Genomic DNA, 19,368 nt, shown 5'->3' with positions numbered 1-19,368 from the left:
TAAGGATGCTTTTCAAAAGAACATGTGGATTTACTGAAAGAACTTAAAAATAGACTTCCCTCAAATGTCTTGGGAGGGTCAGAGCAGAGATGAAGAACAAGAATCTTTCTACAAAAGGAGGAAGCTGCTAGCCGATGACTTCCAAGGCCAGTGGGGACTCAGACCTCTCAATGTTCCTGACTTGAGCTCCCCCATGTAAAATGGCCTGCCTCTCTGACTCCAGAATTCAGGGAGGGCTTTATATTCGGAGGGTTAACAATCCAACTCCATGTGGAAACCTGCTTTAAGAAAATTAAAAGGAACTGGATTGCTTTTTCCATGGACATTTCCAACTTTGTTAAATACTGATCATGCTTCTTCGGTGGGATCGGCACCTTTGCCTGTTACAGAGGTGGGATTTGCTTTTATGCTTAACTTCAAATACATCCCTAAAATTATAAAAGCCACTTGGACAACTGTCCTTCCATTTTCATTGTTTTATTTTTTTGAGAAAGATCTTACTTTTTAAGTAATCTGTACACCCAACATGGGGCTCAAACTCATGACCCCAAGATCAAGACTCGCATGTTCTCAAACTGAGCCAGCCAGGCACCCCTATCCTTCCATTTTTAAACTCAGTGCCAATGACTTAATATAGGTGTTTTTCATCTGTCACCCAGATGGAAAAGACTTCCGTGTGGACTCTCTGCTTTTACCCTTGGGTCCTCTAATTCACTCTCTGACAGGGATCTTTCTAAAATCTGCGTCTGGCTAGGTCCTACTGCTGCCTGAAGTTCAGTATCCCCAGTCTGCCCATAGGATGAGGTTTCCATCACGGCCTCAAAGCTCCTTATGAGATGACCCCCTCCACATCCCCCTCTCACCTATTGTACTTCCTGCCACTCTTCATCTCACACTTTGTATTTCAGAATTCTACGTTGTTTATGGTTATCTAAATATAGCAAGCTGTTCCCACCTTTATAACTTTGCACATGTTATTCCCTCTACTGAGAATGTCCTTTCCTGTCTTGGTCTGTGAGACCATTTCTTTCAAGCATTAAAGACAGTGTAGACTTTGTCTCCTCTCAAAAGCTTTCTCTCACCCCTACAGGGTCACATTCCTTTCTTCCTTGGATTACTTTGTCACCTGGTAATACTTCTATTGTAGAACCTCTCCTTTCGTTCTGAAATGATCTATGTGCATACAGAAGATTATGTCTTATTCCCCTCTAAACCCTGGCCACAGGCAAATTAGCATAATGTGCTGCCTACAGCAAGAGCTCAGTAAAGTAGTATTTTGTGAATTGGGGTTAAAATACTGACCAAGGTCATGTTGTAGTCCCCAATGCCAAGAGATGCAAAGGGTGGAAGGACAGACAGATGCTACTGTGTCCTTTAATGGAAGATGTAAGAGATCCCCCATTTTAGAACAAAAGACCAGACTTGCAGCTAATGACATAGGGAAAAGATTAGTGGTCTGAGAGTTCAGAAGTCTGTATTTGACCCACTGGTCTGGCCCTACCTTGCTCTGTGACTTTAGGTAACAAAGTAACTTCACCTCTTTGGGACTCAGTTGTGTCAACTATTAAATGAAAGAACTGGATTAGAAGCCCCCAAGGTTTATTCTAGCTCTCCAGTTACTTATCCTTGTATGTCCTCATTCCTCAGTATTGTGCATATAAAAAATACAAACTTACCTTTTATCCTCAAGTCTGGGAAACACGACTTTCCCAACTTTGCTCATTCTAGACATTGCCTCCTGTCAAATGGAAAAAAAAGAGCTGAGTTGGCAAGCTAAAATCAAAGTGATTTGTCATGTGCAAGAACATTCTAATTAGATACCACTCCCCCTTAGGATATTCAGTTGGTCCATTTTTTTTTTCCAACTTCTCTTTGGTGGTGAGAATAAAACCCAATGAACATGAAAAGTTAAATCTATGACCAAACAGACTGGGCTTAATAAATGACTGAGTACTGAAGGCTTCTGGGCATAACCAACCCCAAAAGGCAAAGCACCTTTAAGACCACCTGCAGAGAGCAGGAAATTATTTTCCCTTCTCATTACCTGGAGAGGAGGGCTTAAGAAGGCAATATAATTAGCGACTAAGTACACTGTTTACTTAAACTCAAGATAACAATAACTGAATGGAACCCACTTTGCACCTGCTCTTCAGGATAACATGTTTAAGACTTCTTCAGTTCAGGGACGCCTGGGTGGCTCAGTAGGTTAACCGTCTGACTCTTGATTTTAGCTCAGGTCATGCTCTCACGGTTCATGGGTTCGAGCCCCATGTTGGGCTCCACACTGGCAGTATGAAGCATTCTCTCTCTCTGCCTCTCCCCTGCTCTTTCTCTCTCTCTCAAAATAAATAAATGACTAAAAAAAAACAAAAAAAAGACCTCTTCAGTTCATTGTCAGCTCTTTTTTCCAGCACTCTTTAACACTGTGAGCACAGATGTGAGGCCTGTGGGCTGAGTCTAATTTACTTGAACTCTGGAATATGACTTCAGGACATTCTTGTCTTTACAATGGGGCAAACTGGGCAGACGGTGAATTGCAGTGGGTAGGTGGACGTGGCTGATATGTGCAGCATCAAGATCAACCACGGCTTGTGTGGGCTCCATTATAGGAATGAGAGGGTTAGGTTTCCTTGGGCAGTCTCCCAACGCTGGTAAGGTGATGGAAAAGTTAGGGGGAATGGAATGAACCCAAACTCTGGAGTCCAACAGACTCGACCAGGGAGACAGCAGGCAATGGCATGACACATCTCCTCAAACAGGCCTGCCTTAGGAACAGTTATGGAACTCTTATTGTTGAGGATATAGTGATTCTGGGGTAACGTACGTACAACTGCTTATTCCACATATCTATTAATTACTCACTATGTACCAGGCATTGTGCTAGATTTGCACGTGACATACCCTGTGTCCTGGGGAAACTTACATAGTAGCAGGGGAAGAAATAATTTATATATTATTTCTATGCATTTATTTACATTTATATAAATTATTGTATTATATATTTTATTTACCACTGATTCGTTTCTGGTATGCCATGTACTTACCGCTTTATGTACACCTTATCTTCCCTCCCACTCCTTGCCCTAACCAGAATGCAAGCCACATGAGGCCAGGAGCTCTGTCTACTTACTGCTTACTCAGCACCTAGAATATTCATAAAATAAACCAAGCCCCTTCTATGTACCAAGCGCAGCATTCAACATGCACAGGAAACAGATACGAAGATCGCATGGGCCTTTTCATTAAGGAGCTCACCAGAGAATGGAAGAGACATTCACTGCGATCAAAATAGAGTGTGATAAACACTTTGCTAGAAGTAGATAAACTTCTTCTCTGTAGTTATTTGAGGGTTAGGAAAGTTGATACTTTTTCATCTGCTAATCACTTACATATATGTCTTCTACCCTGGCTAGGATGCTCTACCAACTCTTCCCCAAGGATGACATGAACATTCTGAGAGTTATCTGGTTATCTAGATAAATCCTCAATGGATTTAAAAGGGCTGACTAGGAAATAAGAGATGCTGAGGTCAGCAAGCACAGTGATGACAAAAGAAAATGGCAGTCATAAGAAAGGGGGAGATTTTCTAAATTACGAAAAATTACTGAAAAGGAAACCATGATTAGAAGAACTTAAAAAGGACAATCTGGGGCCATTTTGTGGAGGGACAAACATTTAAACACATTTTAGTGAGACTGCTGCCATTCCACTCCACAAGGATATTTTAAGAGCTCCGCTCACTCCGTATTTTCCTTCATAGACTAAGTTCTGGTTCCTTTAAAGTAAGCCCCATATCTTGTGAAGATGGCCTCAGCAATCTCCATTGCCAACTCTCTTGTTCTGTCCTCACTTCTTCTTTCAGAGTAGTGCTCTGCAGTCCTTCCAGAGTGGATTCTGCCTCCTCTTGCTCTTTGGAATCCTGAAAATGCCCTCAGGAAATACTCCTCTTGGTTGACCTCAAGCCTTGGACTTGAGAGGACATTCCAGAACTGCCTTCATGGGTGGGACCCAGGAAATTTGTATTATAAAGGGTGCTCCATAAATGTCCTTTCCTTTCCCAGGGAAACAGTTGTGTGGACAAATGGTACACACCAGGGCTTTCTTCCCTTCTTCACATTACCTTTGCCTGTTTTTAAAATAAAATTAGTGAGGGGGGCGCCTGGGTGACTCAGTCGGTTAAGCATCCGGCTCCTGATTTTGGCTTAGGTCACAGTTTGTGAGATCAAGCCCCGCGTGGGCTCTGGGCCGACAGTGCAGAACTTGCTTGGGATTCTCTCTCTCCCTCTGTCTCTGTCCCTCTCCTGCTTGCGCACATGCACTCTCTCTCTCTCTCTCTTAAAACAAATAAACTTCAAAAATAAAATAAAATAAATTAATTATTGAGAAACAAACACCAGCACTAGAGATTTTAAAGGTTTAAAAAGAGGGGTTTCTTTAATAAGTATAGATTTCAACATTAAACTTAGCTCAGGTATTGACTCCACTGAGGAGGTTTTTTCTGACTCATCCCTGTGGCCTACCTCCCACCTAGACTGAATTATTTGCTCCCACAGCAACTTGTGCTACCATCTATCATAGCATTTATGATATGGCACCACAATTTTTTGTTAGCACACCAGCCTCCCTGACTAGACTCTGAGCTCCTTAAGACAGGAACTGTTACAATTATTCCCACCGCCAGACTCAGCATCTGGTGTATCGTGCACTCAGGGAATGTCTATGGGATGAATGAACTTAAGGGTCATACACGTGACAGAATGCTCAAATGGAAGTTTTGGCTGAGATCTAAAGTTGACAGATATAAGATACCAAAGTGAGCTGGAAACAGACCACCCTGAAGAATTGGTGGGAAAAAGAAAAAAAAAAAAAAGGTGGTTGAGGACCCATTAATCAACTCTTAGAACTTTCATCCACACGGAAGGGCAGAAAGAGAGATTTTTTTAGGACTGAACCTAATCGTTGGATTATTGTGTATGAGGCCTACTTCCAGGGGAGGGGTGAGAGGAGCCCCCCCCCTTCAGAAGTCAAGAGAGCAGGGCTTCAATGAGAACAACAGGGAACCTGATATGTGTCCCCGAGGTTGTGGGACACAGGGGACTGAGTGAGATGCCCGTCTGGAAGAGGAGGGCTGGTGGGCGGCATCAGTGTAGAAGTGAAGGAGCCAGCACTGGAATCAGCCAGCACTTCCAGAGTCTGTCAGACTCCAAAAGGCATGGCTGGTTCCCATGAACCCTAGGTGGCCCATGTGTGAGAAAGCGGTCATGGATTGTTTCATATACTGTCCAATGAGGCAGAGGGGGTCTGCATAAAGAAGCTTCAGATGACCCTACTGGATGTCTAAGGAATGAAGAGTAAACAGTCTATTTGAAGAGTAGCATTAACAAGGACAAGATACTATACATGAGACGTTTCCAAAAGTGGGGGATCGCCAAAAAATCTCTACAATGGGAGTGCCTGGGTGGCTCAGTCTATTAGGCGTCCAACTTAGGCTCAGGACATGATCTCATGGGTTGTGAGTTCAAGCCCCCAATCTGTGCTGACAGCACAGAGCCAGCTTTGGATCCTCTGTCCTCCCCTTTCTCTGCCCTTCCCCCACTCGAGCTCTCTCAAAAACAAACATTAAAAAAAATTGAAAAAAAAAAATCTCTGATGGAGCCTAGCTACAAACACCTAGTAGGCTAAGGGAGCTGATCACATGAGAACTTTCTACACCCCTGACTTCTCTTCCCTTCCACCCTCTAACTAGGAACAAGAGGAAAAACAAATACGCGGGAGAGGGAATGAGGAAGAGAGAACACTGATCACAGTTATGTCCTGTCATGTGCAGCAGACCCTTGCTGGGGAGTGGGGAGATGTCTTATCTTGGGATAAAAACTCATGTAATGATTATTATATATTCCTTGATATTCTAATTTCTGAATCTGGGCTATGTCTCACAACTTAAGGAGACCATAAAACTTGTATTACCCAAGGCTGGCTGTGTACTTATCGAAGAAAGCAACGGAACTACCAGGGCAGGGAAAAAACTAGCCTCACTGCACAAGTGTTAGGGGGCAGTGGGAGTAAAAAAGATCGTCGTTTCTCATTTCTGTCTCAAGAATCACGTTTGCCTAAACACGAGTTAGATACGCACAATAAACAGTGGGTGAAAATATATTAGAACATTAACAGGTTCATGAGCATGGGTGGTAATTTTTTTTCTCTTTTCTAATTTTTCTACAGTGACATCTGTGGATTTGATCATTTAAGGATAAAAAAATACTGCATTCTAAAAAAAAAAAAAAAAAAAAAAGTTATGCTTACATAGGCACTCAAAACGACTCGTGCTCCTCTCCCCTGTCTCCTGGGAGGCAGGCCTCATTACGGGTATTGGACCCAATATGGAGAATGCCCAGAGAATCACTGCTGTCATCAGAAACAGCACTGCTGGCTTTTCTAATTTCTCCAAATAACTAACATTAAGCCAAAACCTCAAGAACCCACTGGCTGCAGATCTGGAAATTACCACAGCATAACAATATGAATTTATTATGGGAATGCTGACACGTGCTAAATATAGTCACCCCCCCCCCACAATATATTTCTGTTCAAAAGGGTTTGTTTGAAGTTGGCCTCAAAATTCATACTTCTTGTCGGCAGGCAGGAGCTGGACAATCTTAATTTGCAGCACGCTACCCTCTTTGTTTGAGAGTCTAGACAGCACAATGAATGCAGTGACTTTTCTCTTTCCTTTTTGCCCACACAATGAAAGCCTTTTAAAAACAAAATATTTTGTAAAAGCACATTTTAATCACTTCTTTTCTTTCTCTCTATAAGGCAGCGCTATAAATAAACCATGAAAGTTCACATTGGATCGTCACTTCTGAAAGCAAGTGGAGGCTTTCTGTAGGAAAAAATGGGGGCCCTGTACCATGGTCATGAAAGACCGCATTCATGGGGTTTGACCCTTCCCTGCCGTGTCAAGGCCGAGATACCAGTCCACACACACTGCTCACCACTTCTCCGGCTGCAGCACTGGCAATCACCAGGACTGTGTGGGCACAGGACACACCCAGTTCTCATGTGTTATGGCCTGGCTTGGGAGCTAGCAAAGGGCTTTAGGCTACCCTGGGGTGAGTTATCCAGGGAAATTAGGCTGGAAAGAATGGGGCTTTTCAGCACTCACGAAGATGGGCATTCAGTGAGTGGCAGACACACTGATATCAGCCATCGGAGGAATGCAGGAACTGGTACCTTCTCCCCTAGCCAGGGGAGGGAAAACAATGGCTTTAAGAATTTGGGAAGGCTGTCAGATAATCCAGGCCTAGGTACCAAAGGGCACTGCAAGCCTGGCAGTGTCCAGAGTCACGGTCCACAGGGAAGAATAATCAGGATCTAGCCTGGTGAGGGTTCTACTGCACACTCCCGGAAGGCAAGAACCGCAGCACTGCAGGGGTCAAGCCTAGCACGGTCCTAGTACTCACAGGGGCTTGGTTAATGTTTGCAGAGTCGCTGAATGAAAGGGTGAGGGCTTGCATCACAGGGGCAATGTCAAATCAGGTAAGCCAGTGTTTCTAAAATGGTACACCTGCACTCCAAGGAGTGCACGAAATGATTCATCAGGATTCCAGGAGAACACATTAGAAGTGCCCTTTATACGATTTCTGGTCTAAAGAAATTAGTGGAGCTTTACCAGCATTTAACATGCAGATTGTCAGCAGGGTGGTGAGTTGGTCCACACATCGGAGAGACACGAATCATGTAAGATGTGTGAGGTTTCTTAAAAGAAATACGGGATCTCTACAATACCTAGGGGATGACAGCAGGGTGCTGGCCCGGGGTTCCCAGCATCCAAGGACTTGCTCCGTGTCGTCATTTACATGTTCCAGGTTAGTGGCTTTACACGTATTGCCTGGTTTTATTTACACCAACCTTTGCAAAATGGGCAGGTGGCTGAAAAACATTCAGTCAATGAATTAAAGGTAATGGTGAGAATTCAGATCCAAGGGAATAAGAAAATGGTGATACTTTTATTTGGTAGTAGCCTCTTCATGTTAGAATCTAAAAGCAATGAAGACCTGGTCAGGTAAGACAAGACTTGGGAGGAAATCAAAATTATCTAGATATAGATATGCAGGCACATATAAAATCATCCAGAAATCATCAAAACACTAAAAATCATTAGAAACTCACCTGGCCATAGATATAAAATATACCTTTAGGTATCGCTGCATAGTGTTAGTATGAAAGTGTCATGATAGGCAAGTATTAAAAATATTTTATTTCAGCTATATTTCATCTGCTTTACAGTATACATAATCTACAAGCATAGTAGAACACACCTATGCCTCTGCATCAGTAAATTTCCATGTGTTAAGAATCCAAGCTCAAATTTTTTTTTAACTGATCCAAAAAGTGTGGCACCCATTGATTTAGCAGACAACTCCCATTGCCTTATTACTGGTTCAAGCCAACATTTCCCAGGTGCTTACTCTATGCTGCCCACTGTGCTACTAGCTTTATGTAAGGGACGTTTTTAATCCTTAACACGACTTTATGCCATAGATATTGTCATCTATGCCCACTTTATGCATCAAAGAAGTGAGCAAAGTGTAAGAAATCTGCCCAAGGTCGTAAAGCCAATATGTAGCTGAGCCAGAATTCAAGCCCCCAGCTCTGACTCTGGACCTTTGCTTAGCCTCACACTCAGACTCAATGCTCCTGTCTTCCCTGTAATGCAAAAAGCCTAGTCTGCGAGTCCCCTAGGCTTGAGCTCAAATCCCATTTCTGCTGCTTATTAATTGTGTGAGCTCCCTGGCTGAAAATGAGTAAGTGTGTGTGTGTGTGTGTGTGTGTGTGTGTGCGCGCACGCACGCATGATATGCCAATACAGTACACCATACCTTTTTCCAGAGATGCTGACACATAGCTCTCTGAAATACATGAATCTGCCTTCTTGACGAACTCTGAGTCATTTTACTGGAAAACAAGTTCACATGGTAATGTGTGGGCTGAGGCACATGACCCCTCCATAGAAAAACAGAAAGTATAGCAATGTGATTTTGTTCCTCCAGCAAACATGAAGAAATGGCTAGTTGTTCTTTTATTTATTTTGTTTTGTTTTTCTTTTTTCATACAGTCATCTTTTGACCTGCACCTGGTATTCTGTGTAACCTCCATGCATTGATGACAACAAAGTCAATTGAGAAGCAAGGAGGGATGAGAGAAAGGAAAGAGTGGGAGAAGACGTAATTATTAATCATGATGTGAAGATTTGCACTTCATTTATAATTTTAAGTTCTACCTATCTATATGTCAATACATCCACCTACCTATCTACTCACCACATGGGGTGGTGATTACTTGGGCATATATAGTTTTCAAAATTCATCAAACTGTGTGCTTAAGATCTGTGCATTTCACTTTACGTATACTATCTACCAAAGCAAAAACTGTAAAAGGTAAAAGAAACAACACTGTACGTGTATATGTGTATTCTTGGAATATTTATATTTAATTTCCAATTATATAATGCCTACCATAAAGAAATAAGCAAATGCAAATGCCCAGCTCTGAAATCTCGACTCCAAATAGACCTTAATTCAGCCTCCTGATCATAAAGGAGGGGGTGTTCTGCAGGAAATGGAGACGCTCATGTAAAGATTTTGGGTTTTTTGAGGTAGGCTTGGGATTGCATCTGGGCTCTGCCAACTCACTAGACGTTTGAACTAAGCCTCAGTTTTCCCATTTGTAAAGTGGGAATAACAATACTTCCTTGCAGCACGACTGAAAATTCCAGCACCCCACTCTCTGGCCACCATATCCTAACTAGTCTCCTGACTTCCACTTTGGTGCCCTAAAAGCAGCAGGATTTGTATACTGATTTACAGTATACAGAGTGATTTATCAGAGAGGGAAGTGATTTATCAGAGAGGGAAAAGGTAGTGCAGGGATTAAAATGATCGACTGACGATAGCAGACTGCCAGAGTTTGAAGTTGGGCTTTACTACTGACTGGCTAGATTGTCCCAGACAAATGATTTAACTTCTGTACGTCTGTTTCCTCTTCTGACAGTGGGGATGGGAATAATATGCCTCTCATCGGACTGCTGTGAGGATCACATGAGGTATTTCAGGCAAAGCACTTAGAATACTACCAGCACACAGTGAATAAACGCTCCACGAATTTTACATATTTATTATCCTACTTGCATGCAAACTCCATGTGGCCAGGGATTTTTATCTGATTCATTTACTGTACTAAGAACTGTGCCTGGCCAGAATAGGTAATCCATAAGTGTTTGCTGAATGAATCATTGAATGAGGTAAGTTAGATTTTGTCTCCTGGGGCTGTTGTCACACACAGTATTTCCGACACCAAATGTGTAGGTTTTTTTCTTCACACCAATCAATTTTCTACCTCTCCGGGCACCAACTGGGTGTCTTAGAATTCAATTTGATTCTGACACTACACGGGGGTAGCATTAGACTCTGAGGCTTAAGGGCTCAGTCCCCCACGACTACCTCCGACTCTGGATGCCAGTCACAGGACTCTCCTGTACTTCTGATAGACTATAAACTGGAGGTTCCCATGACCAGCTATCCCCCTCTCGGACGGATAATTTGCTAGAATGGCTCACAAAAAACCATTCACTACTATTACTGGTTTATGATAAAGGATGTGATTCTGGAACAGCCAAATACAAGAGATACATAGGCAAGGTTTGAGGGATGGGGGGGGGGTGTGGAACTCCCATGCCCTTTGGGGTGTGCCACTCAAAGCTCACCAAACCCTGTTGTTGAGGGGTTTTTATGGAGGTTTCATTACATAGGCTTGATTGATAAAATCACTGGCCACTGACTCAATCAGCCCATGCAGAAGCTGTCTGTGGCCCCTGGCCACCAGCCGCCAGTCATCTCATCAGTATACAAAAGAGAACTCTTTTCATGCCAGAGATTCCAAGGATCTTAGGAGCCGTGTGCCAGGAATCGGGGACAAAGATCAAATCTTTAGTTTTTCCTCTATTACAGTCACTCTCACTACTAACGACTGCAATGGACCCCCACTGCTTTTTGAATAAAATTCAAATTCTACAGAATGGCCCAGAACTTGGAGATCATGCTTGTGCTGTTGCTTCCAACCTTATTTCCTGTCCTCGCTCACTGTGCTGATCATGCTGGAAACCACCAGCATCTTCGCTATTGATTGAACATGTCAAACTGGGTCCTGCCTGCTCTTACTCTCCCAAGAATACCCTTCTCTTGGATCTCTGACTGTCTGGATCTTTCATATGATTTAGGTCCTCTTCAAATTTTTTTTTAACGTTTATTTTTGAGAGAGAGAGAGAGAGAGAGAGAGAGCGAGTGTAAGCAGGCAAGGGGTACAGAGGGAGACACAGAATCCGAAGCAGGCTCCAGTCTCCAGCTGTCAGCACAGAGCCGACGTGGGGCTCAAACCCACAAAGTGGGGCTCAAACCCACAAACCGTGAGATCATGACCTGAGCCGAAGTCGGACCCTTAACCCACTAAGCCACCCAGGTCCCCCTAGGTCCTCTTCAAATATAATCTTAAAGAAGCCAGACTTGGCCACTTGGCTGAAATATCCACTTCTCCCAAACATCTTCTATCAGATCATCTCATTTGCTTGTCTTTAAAACCCTTCGTAGCACTTAGCATGACCTGAAACTATTACTGTTAATTTATCTGCATCCTCATTTACTGTCTACCTCTTCCTCTGTGGCCCTCACCTCTACTCCTCCTTCCTGAATTTAAGCTCTATAAAAGCAGGGTCCTTGGCTCTCTTATTCATTGATGTATTCCTAGCTTTTAGCAGGGCATTAGTTAAACGTTTGCTGAACATATACACTTATTGAATTCCTATTTTAGCAAGGCACTGTGTATATCTTGCCTCATTCGATGCTCACAAACATTCTGAAACAAAAGTCTTATTATCTGAATTTACAACAGAGGCTCATCGAGGTTAAGTGACTTGCCTAAGCTAATAAGTGGCTTAGGCAGGATTTAAAACTTGCTTTAACTCATGAATAATACCAGGCCTATTCCTTGAGGAGCTCACAGTCAGTCAATAGGCAGATCTTCAGGTGAGTTCATGACAATTTATCTTTCCCTGATGACTTTGGGGCTGTGTAAAACTCTAAAAGCTTGCTTTCTCCACTGTCAAAGACAAATTCAATTACAGTCATTCTATTGTGTTTACAAAGGCAGGAAAGTGGATTCATTGATGTATAGAAAGACTGTTCATATTAATTTTTGAAACAAACAAAATTACTGCCAGCTGTATGACCCTGAGTAAGCCCTTTCCCCTCCCTGGGACTCCCTTTCCTTATCAGTAAAATGAGGGGGTTGGATTAAATTATCTTTAAAGTCTCGCCAGGTCTGCAATCTGGTGGTTCGATACACATGTCTTTTTTTGATTAACTCTCAGCTGACAAGTAAAGCAGTTACTCCCCGTGGTACATTTTATTAGGGTTTTACTAGGCCCACCCTGAGAAGAAACATACCCACTGTGGTTCTCCAGCAAGGGGCAGCGTCATTCCAAATTCAGTCACAGCAAATATGGCCCAGGGGAGTGTTTCTACAACAGGAAAGACTACCTACCATTGTTGCAATATTCTGAGGGTGGGTCCTAATATATGGCCTGGCTGCTAAGGGGTTGGGTCCAAACATGAATAGGGGAGCAAGTATTCATCCTATTTACCTGAGCTTGACTCGCCTCTTACGGGTTTTCCGAAAGCAAAAATATCAAGCTTCTTACTAAAAGCATCAGACATTGCAGACTTCAAAACTGCAACCCATTACCCATCTAAGAATCTATTATTGACTGGGGAAAAGGAGTCCTGCCACTTCTGGCTGAGAGTTCTGCAGTGGGCTGGAACTGACATGACAATATCTATAACTCAACAACAACAACAACAACAACAACAACAACAACAACAACAGTAGTGGTAGCTAACATTTACTGAGTACTAACTATGGTCCAGCAATGTATTAAACACTTTACCTGCTTCATATCTCCGCTAGAAATATGAGGAAAATGCACAGCTTTGGAACCTGTACTCTTAACCACTCACTGCAGAACAAAGGCTTCAGTGATACAGAGACCATAATTCAAATCCTAGCTCTGCCATTTAGCACTCTGAGTCTCAAGATCCTCATTCTGAAAATGGGAGTTTTAATACTTATTTTATAGGTTTGTTTTGTGGATTAAATGCTTACGCGTACACAGCTATTATTATTATCACTACCACTATTTGCCCATCAGCTGGAACAAACCTTGAGTGGGTGGGCTCGGGGGCTGTTGGGAGTCAAAACATGGCTCTGCATAATCCTTTCCAGACAATTATTCCTCCATCTACAAGCAAAAAGCTCTGCTCCTCTGAGATTTATACCAACTGATGACAGACATACAATCGTACCTACCTCCTGTGCAGCTCACTGCTGTGACTGCTGGCCTCTTGCCTGCATCCCTATGTTAAATGAAGCTAAGACCTTGATCACCTAGTGTCCCCATCTACCTGGAAATCTGTCACTATCCTGGAACACTGAAGCATCTATTTACAAGACCTATCCAATGCTTGAATATTATGGTTTCAAAATGCTCCCAACTCCAGGATGGTTCATCTTTGCTTTACTCCAGCACTCATCCCCACAGCCACACTCTGAAACGTATCATCTACTGGAACTGCTACACTTATGTATATTCCAATGCCCTAACAGCCATTTTCTGGCTTCAACTGCACATCAGTCCAATTTTCTCACTGGTTCCACCCTTCCTACCAAATGTACTCCTTCACCTCATGGTAATTTCCTGATTCTCAACCCTTTCCTTTTCTTTCAATCCACAGACCCTTTCTGGGTCTAATTTCTTCAGTAGTGAGGGTAGAATCTACCATCTATTATATCAAACATGTTGACGAACAGAAATCGCCACAAATACTCTCTTAGTTGCAAAATTCAATTGGTACCTCTAATTCACAAAAATCATTTGGCCAGGATATGCTCTGTTCATGGCTATAAGAAAGAAATCTTGTTTAGGACAGAGCAGCCAATGGGAGATTGCGATTCGAGAAAGTGCAATATCCTTAAAGTTCTCAGGGTCTAAACATCTTAGAAATTTACACTGCCTGCCTCAAAGTTAATTCCATACAGAAAAGATTTTTCTGGTGAACAGATCAGGAACCACAATTAGTAGCAAAGGATCAAAACATGGTGCTATGAATATAGTGCACAATGATTGAGCTATAAAGAATGTTGACTCAATTTCTCTGTGTTTAGGCTGGTAAATATCCAAATTATCTAAGACACAGGGTATCTATCCACACATCCATTCCTCCATACTCTTTAAAGCTCCCTGTGTTGGATATCCAACTTTCCTAGGCCAAAGTCATATTAAAGGTGGGTTCTGGATACCCTGGTTTAGCCTCTGGGGCTGGCCTTTGACCATCTGCAGTACAGGAGTCCCTCTGGCAAAGACAGAATTCATTTCAAACCAACTTCAGGAGGGAAAAGATAGGAGAGAGGATCTATCAAAAGCCAGGAGTTCAGGAGGCCGGGGGGGGGGGCACCAAAAGACCAAAGTAAGAGACAGGCTGGAGGGAAACAGGGAAGCCAGTAAGGTAGGGAGGAAGCAGAAACCAGAAAGAGAGCGCAAGGTGTGGAATGCAAGTCCTGGATAAATTGTGGTATCCTTTTAATTTGGTCTATAAGCTTTTCTTTGTTCCCAACGCCCTAAGGTTTCCCACTATTTTAGCACCTATCACACAGCAGGATACACATCTATTTACTTATACGTCTCCCCAACTGGACTATAAGATCTAAGAGGACAGAGGCCATCAATTTTTATCAGTACTCCTAATAACTGATATAAAGTAACTCTTCAGTAAATGCATGTTGAGAGAATGAAAAAATGAATGAGTACATGGATTAATGAAACAATGAATGAATCAGGAGGAATCTATACAGCAACTTTGGGATCTCCCTCAGTTGAACTTTTCTGGTTATTTTCTAACTGCCAGTTCAGCATATTCTTCATTGTCGGATGTCACAATTAAGGTTATGGTTATGGGCTCTGAACCAACTAGATTGGAACCTTGGCTCTTCTAACTGAATGGCCAATTTATGAACCTCTTTGTGCCTCAGTTGACCCATCAGCAAAGTAGAAATAATAGAAATAATTACTCATAGAGTTACTGAGATAAAGAAGAAAATGCATGCAAAGCATTTAAATTAGTACTTGGCACAAAGTAATAGCTTAAAAATTGGGGTTATTTTTATTCTTTAAAAAAAAAACTTTTTAATGTTTATTTATTTCTGAGACAGAGACAGAGCATGAGTGGGGGAGGGGCAGAAAGAGAGGGAGACACAGAATCCGAAGCAGGCTCCAGGCTCCGAGCTGTCAGCACAGAGCCCGACGTGGGTCTCGAACTCACAAACCGTGAGATCATGACCTGAGCTGAAGTTGGACGCTCAACCGACTGAGCCACCCAGGTGCCCCTAGGGGTATTTTTATCCTTATAATTATTATATCCATCTCCACCCCCACACTTCATAAGACCCTGCAATATTTTCTTGCGTGCTACTATTTAAAGACAGCACTTCCTAATCTTCTGCTACATGTGATATGCTGCCTGGGCCAGAGAGTGATAAAGAGTATGGAACGAAGAAACCATCCAACACTGAACACCAGCTGATGCCTCTGGTTCATCAGTGGAAGGAAGATGAACAATGAGTAGAATAGGGGCTGTTGGGAATAAAAGTTCAGGAGCTTCTAGGTTTAGAAACATGGAGTTTATTTTTAGACTGGACTTCTAGGCCTTCTAGTTAAAACAAACATAGAAAACAACAACTATGTCAGCTGTGTTTATGAATATGAGCTTGCTGTGGCTTTCACAAGACATAGGGAATTCAGTCCACTTCTCTCTGGTTACCAAATTATAGACAGGCACATGATGTACTGGAAAGAGAAGTGATCCGGAAATCAGGAGGCTCTGGTCCTGCATTAACCTTAGTCTAGCCTCTATAATTTTGAACAAGTTGTTTCCTTTCGTTAGATCCCAGTTTCATCTTCTACAGACTGGGAAGTCTGAGCCAGATAATATTAGCTTTACGGTTTAACAAATGGTTACTATGTGCCAGGCATTGTGCTAGGCCTGTGGATACTGTGGATACATCACTGAGCCAGACAGCACTGATCTCTGACCTTGTGGAGCTTAAGACTCTACGAGAGCAATACAGATGCTATAGGAGAGGGTCAGAGGTATATAAAGCTAGTCTGGGCGCTTAGGGAATGATCTATAAGTGCAAAAGGAATCGGCTCCATAAAGAATGTTGATAAAGAAGGATCTAAGCGGGATGGGATGCATATCTGAAGTTGAGCTATTATGGTGCATTCAAAGCACTGAGGGAAATCCAAGAGTAGATGGAATGAACAGAAAGAGTGACAAGAGATGGAGCTACAGCTAAAAGCAGGAGTCTGAATTTGGATGGCCTTGTAAATCTTTATGCTGACATGAAGGGGAAGCCACTAGAGGGTTTTTAGCAAGAGTGATCCTACTCAAGTTTGTAAAAGATCACTATGGCTGATGGGTAGATTAGAGAATGGTAAAAGAGGAGGCAAGCAAACCATTCAGCAGGCCTCTGGAGCAGTCCAGGAGAGAGATGATGGTGGCCCAGACTAGGGTGGTGAGTGTGTAATTACAGCCATGTGAAAGAATTCAAGAGACCTGAGATGCAGTTTAGAAAGTGACTGTGAGAGACTGAAGTGGAAAGGAAAGCAAAGGTGGGTTCACAAGGTCCTTGAGGTTCTGGCAGGAGAGATTAAGTAGACGTGGCGCCATTTACACATCGCGCCATGACTGAGCCAGTGCCGGTTTTGCAGGCAAGGGTGGAGATGATGAGTGCAAATCTGAACATATTTATATTCAGATGCCGGTGAGCGCTTTAAGTGGACATGTGATGTGGACAGCTGCAGAGCTGCTGACATGCAGATAGTAAATGGATTCTTAGAAGCGGATGAGATGAACGGAATCCTGTAGAAGACCAACGTGTAGGGTTGGGAGGAGGAGAGAGGGGAGCTGGCAAGTGAATTTGGAAAGCAGTGTTCAGAGCAGCGGGAGGAAGATCATGAATGTATGTTGTCAGTGGAAGAGTGTTTCAATGCAAGAAGTGTCCCATGTTGCAAAATGCTGCTAAACATAAAGCAGGGTAATGACTGAAAAGCCCTTTGTGTTGAGCAATGGCCTAGGTTGGCATTAGTAGCCTAGGCTAGGACAATTTGGGCAGAATTGTGGACGTAAAGGGCTGATCATCCTTGGTTAAGGAGGCAGAGGGGAGTGGCAAGAAAATCAGGACGGTGAGGACAGCCATCTCTTACAACACTTTTGACTGTGAGAAGATAATAATCGGAGGGGCTGACAGGTAGAAGAAGGGATTTCATTAAGAGGAGAGCGTGTGCAGTAGCACTGTCGAAAAGAAATAATGGGAGTTAGGTGATTTTCAATTTTCTAGTAGCCACTTAAAACAAAGTGAAAAGACCAGTAATTTTATGACATTTTAATTAAGCTATTATACCCAAAATACCATTTCACGAGTGATCAGCACAGTTATTCAACATTTATGTTCTTTTATTCATAGTAACTCTTTGAAGTCCTGTGCCTATTTTACACATTTCCAGTTGGACCAGACACATCTCAAGAGCTCTATAACCACATTCAACTCGTGGCTGCCGTACTGGACGGGACAAGTCTGGAGCATGTGTAAACGGTGCTGAGAAGGAGCTACCACATATACAGGAGTAAGAGAGGACAATGGATTGAGTGGGCTGTCAGAGGCAGTGGGGGATGGCGAAGCCTCTGATAACAGGCTCTTCCATTATAAAAAATATGAAGGAGACAAAGTTTGAGTCGGGATATAAGCAATGGTGTGCTGATAAATGTTAGCAACTGGCTCTACCAAAAAAATAATAATAACAATAGCCCTACTATGTAGCATTTGCCAATTTCTCGAGCGTAAATAATTCTTCTGTGGCCCACAGGAAGCTACTCATGTGATGTCCCTGGACACGGAGTGGAGAAGAGACATGCGTGGTCAGCTCTCATGCCAGTTGTGAATCAGCTGCAGCACATCGCTGGACATAAGCTGTGCGATGTGATGGCAGGTGTCTTTCTAATGGCTTCTATTTTTTCTTCAAGGTGGATGGTGCCTGAGAATAACTAGGTCATATGTCTGAATGTGAGAAGAAAGATACGGCTGGGAATCGGGGAGGTTTGATGTAGTTATTATAGAAAATGGGAAATTGAGCTGACATGTTAGGTTCCCATCAGAAAACAGCTGGACACTCATATTGGGTAACTGAGGTAAAGCTTAATCATGGATTTGTTTAAAGGAAGGTTTAGGAAAAGAAACAAGTACCCCATGACTAGCAATAGTGGAACCATTAATGCCCTGGCAGGAGTAACAAGAGGGAGAGACTTCCAACACCCAGAAAGATGGAGGGGGAAGGTCACCTGCAGGAATGGTGGTCCACGGTAGATGGATCAGTCAACCTATGTCAGCTCAGCAAGGAGAGAAAGGATACCTTCCATATCTCCTCCAAGCTCCTGCTGATGCCTCCCATTGGCCAAACTCAACTAAACACCAGGGTAAGAGAGGCTGTCCAGGGACAATATACAATGACAGAAGCCTGCCTTATGGTTGTACAGTGTTTTATTACAGAGCTCAGTGGCCTTTAGGAAGGGATAAGTACCTGAACTTGGGGCGCCTGGGTGGCTCAGTCAGTTAAGCATCCAACTTCGGCTCAGGTCATGCTCTCACAGTTCGTGGGTTCAAGCCCCGCGTTGGGTTCTGTGCTGACAGCTCGGAGCCTGGAGCCTGTGTCAGATTCCATCTCTGTCTCTCTGCCCCTCCCCTACTTGCTTTCTGTCTCTGTCTCTCTCTCTCAAATATAAAAAATAGAACATAAAAAAAATTTAAAAAAAGAAAAAGAAAGCTGAACTCATCCTGCTTTGAGGTTCGGTAAGACAAAAAATTAAAAAAAAAAAAAAACGGTCATGTGGACACTGGCCATGGGGAAAGAGACGAGGGGCAAGAGGAAAATAAAACCAGCCCTTCAAAATGCATGTTAACTCTGTTTGACAGGCAAGGAAACTGAAACTCAAAGCAGTAATGTGGCTTGCCCAAGACAACATATTTAGTGGTAGAGTCAAGAGACACGTCCATCTAGCTTGAAAGCGTTTTCCACCCTACTGATGCATCCACGAGCAAATAAACAGTTTGACTGAACTGTGGGGGCAGGGGCATATTTTAATATTCACTTAAGCTTTTAATTGAGACCGAAGCATTATTAGAATTCTCTACTTCTGATACAGAAGT

General features: G+C 42.9%; 1 protein-coding gene across 11 annotated transcripts in view; it reads right to left on the bottom strand.

The window, feature by feature from the left end:
* Positions 1-19,368, bottom strand: part of FGGY (FGGY carbohydrate kinase domain containing) — a 417,073-nt gene that overhangs the window by 4,012 nt on the left and 393,693 nt on the right. For 10 of the 11 annotated variants that reach the window (XR_003970648.1, XR_003970649.1, XM_030323871.1 and 7 more), the window contains one exon: positions 1,677-1,738. Coding sequence is in view for 9 of the 11 variants with exons in the window: in XM_030323871.1 (XP_030179731.1) it covers positions 1,677-1,738 (62 nt within the window). In the remaining 2 variants the exon portion in view is untranslated. Of the gene's footprint in view, positions 1-1,676; positions 1,739-19,368 lie in introns of those variants that run through there. The other variant, XM_030323878.1, reaches the window with a different exon arrangement.

This window comes from Lynx canadensis, chromosome C1, assembly GCF_007474595.2.
Source record: "Lynx canadensis isolate LIC74 chromosome C1, mLynCan4.pri.v2, whole genome shotgun sequence".
Taxonomy (NCBI): domain Eukaryota; kingdom Metazoa; phylum Chordata; class Mammalia; order Carnivora; family Felidae; genus Lynx; species Lynx canadensis.
Note: the sequence above shows the minus strand (reverse complement) of the source record. Positions and strands in the feature narration are given on the sequence as shown.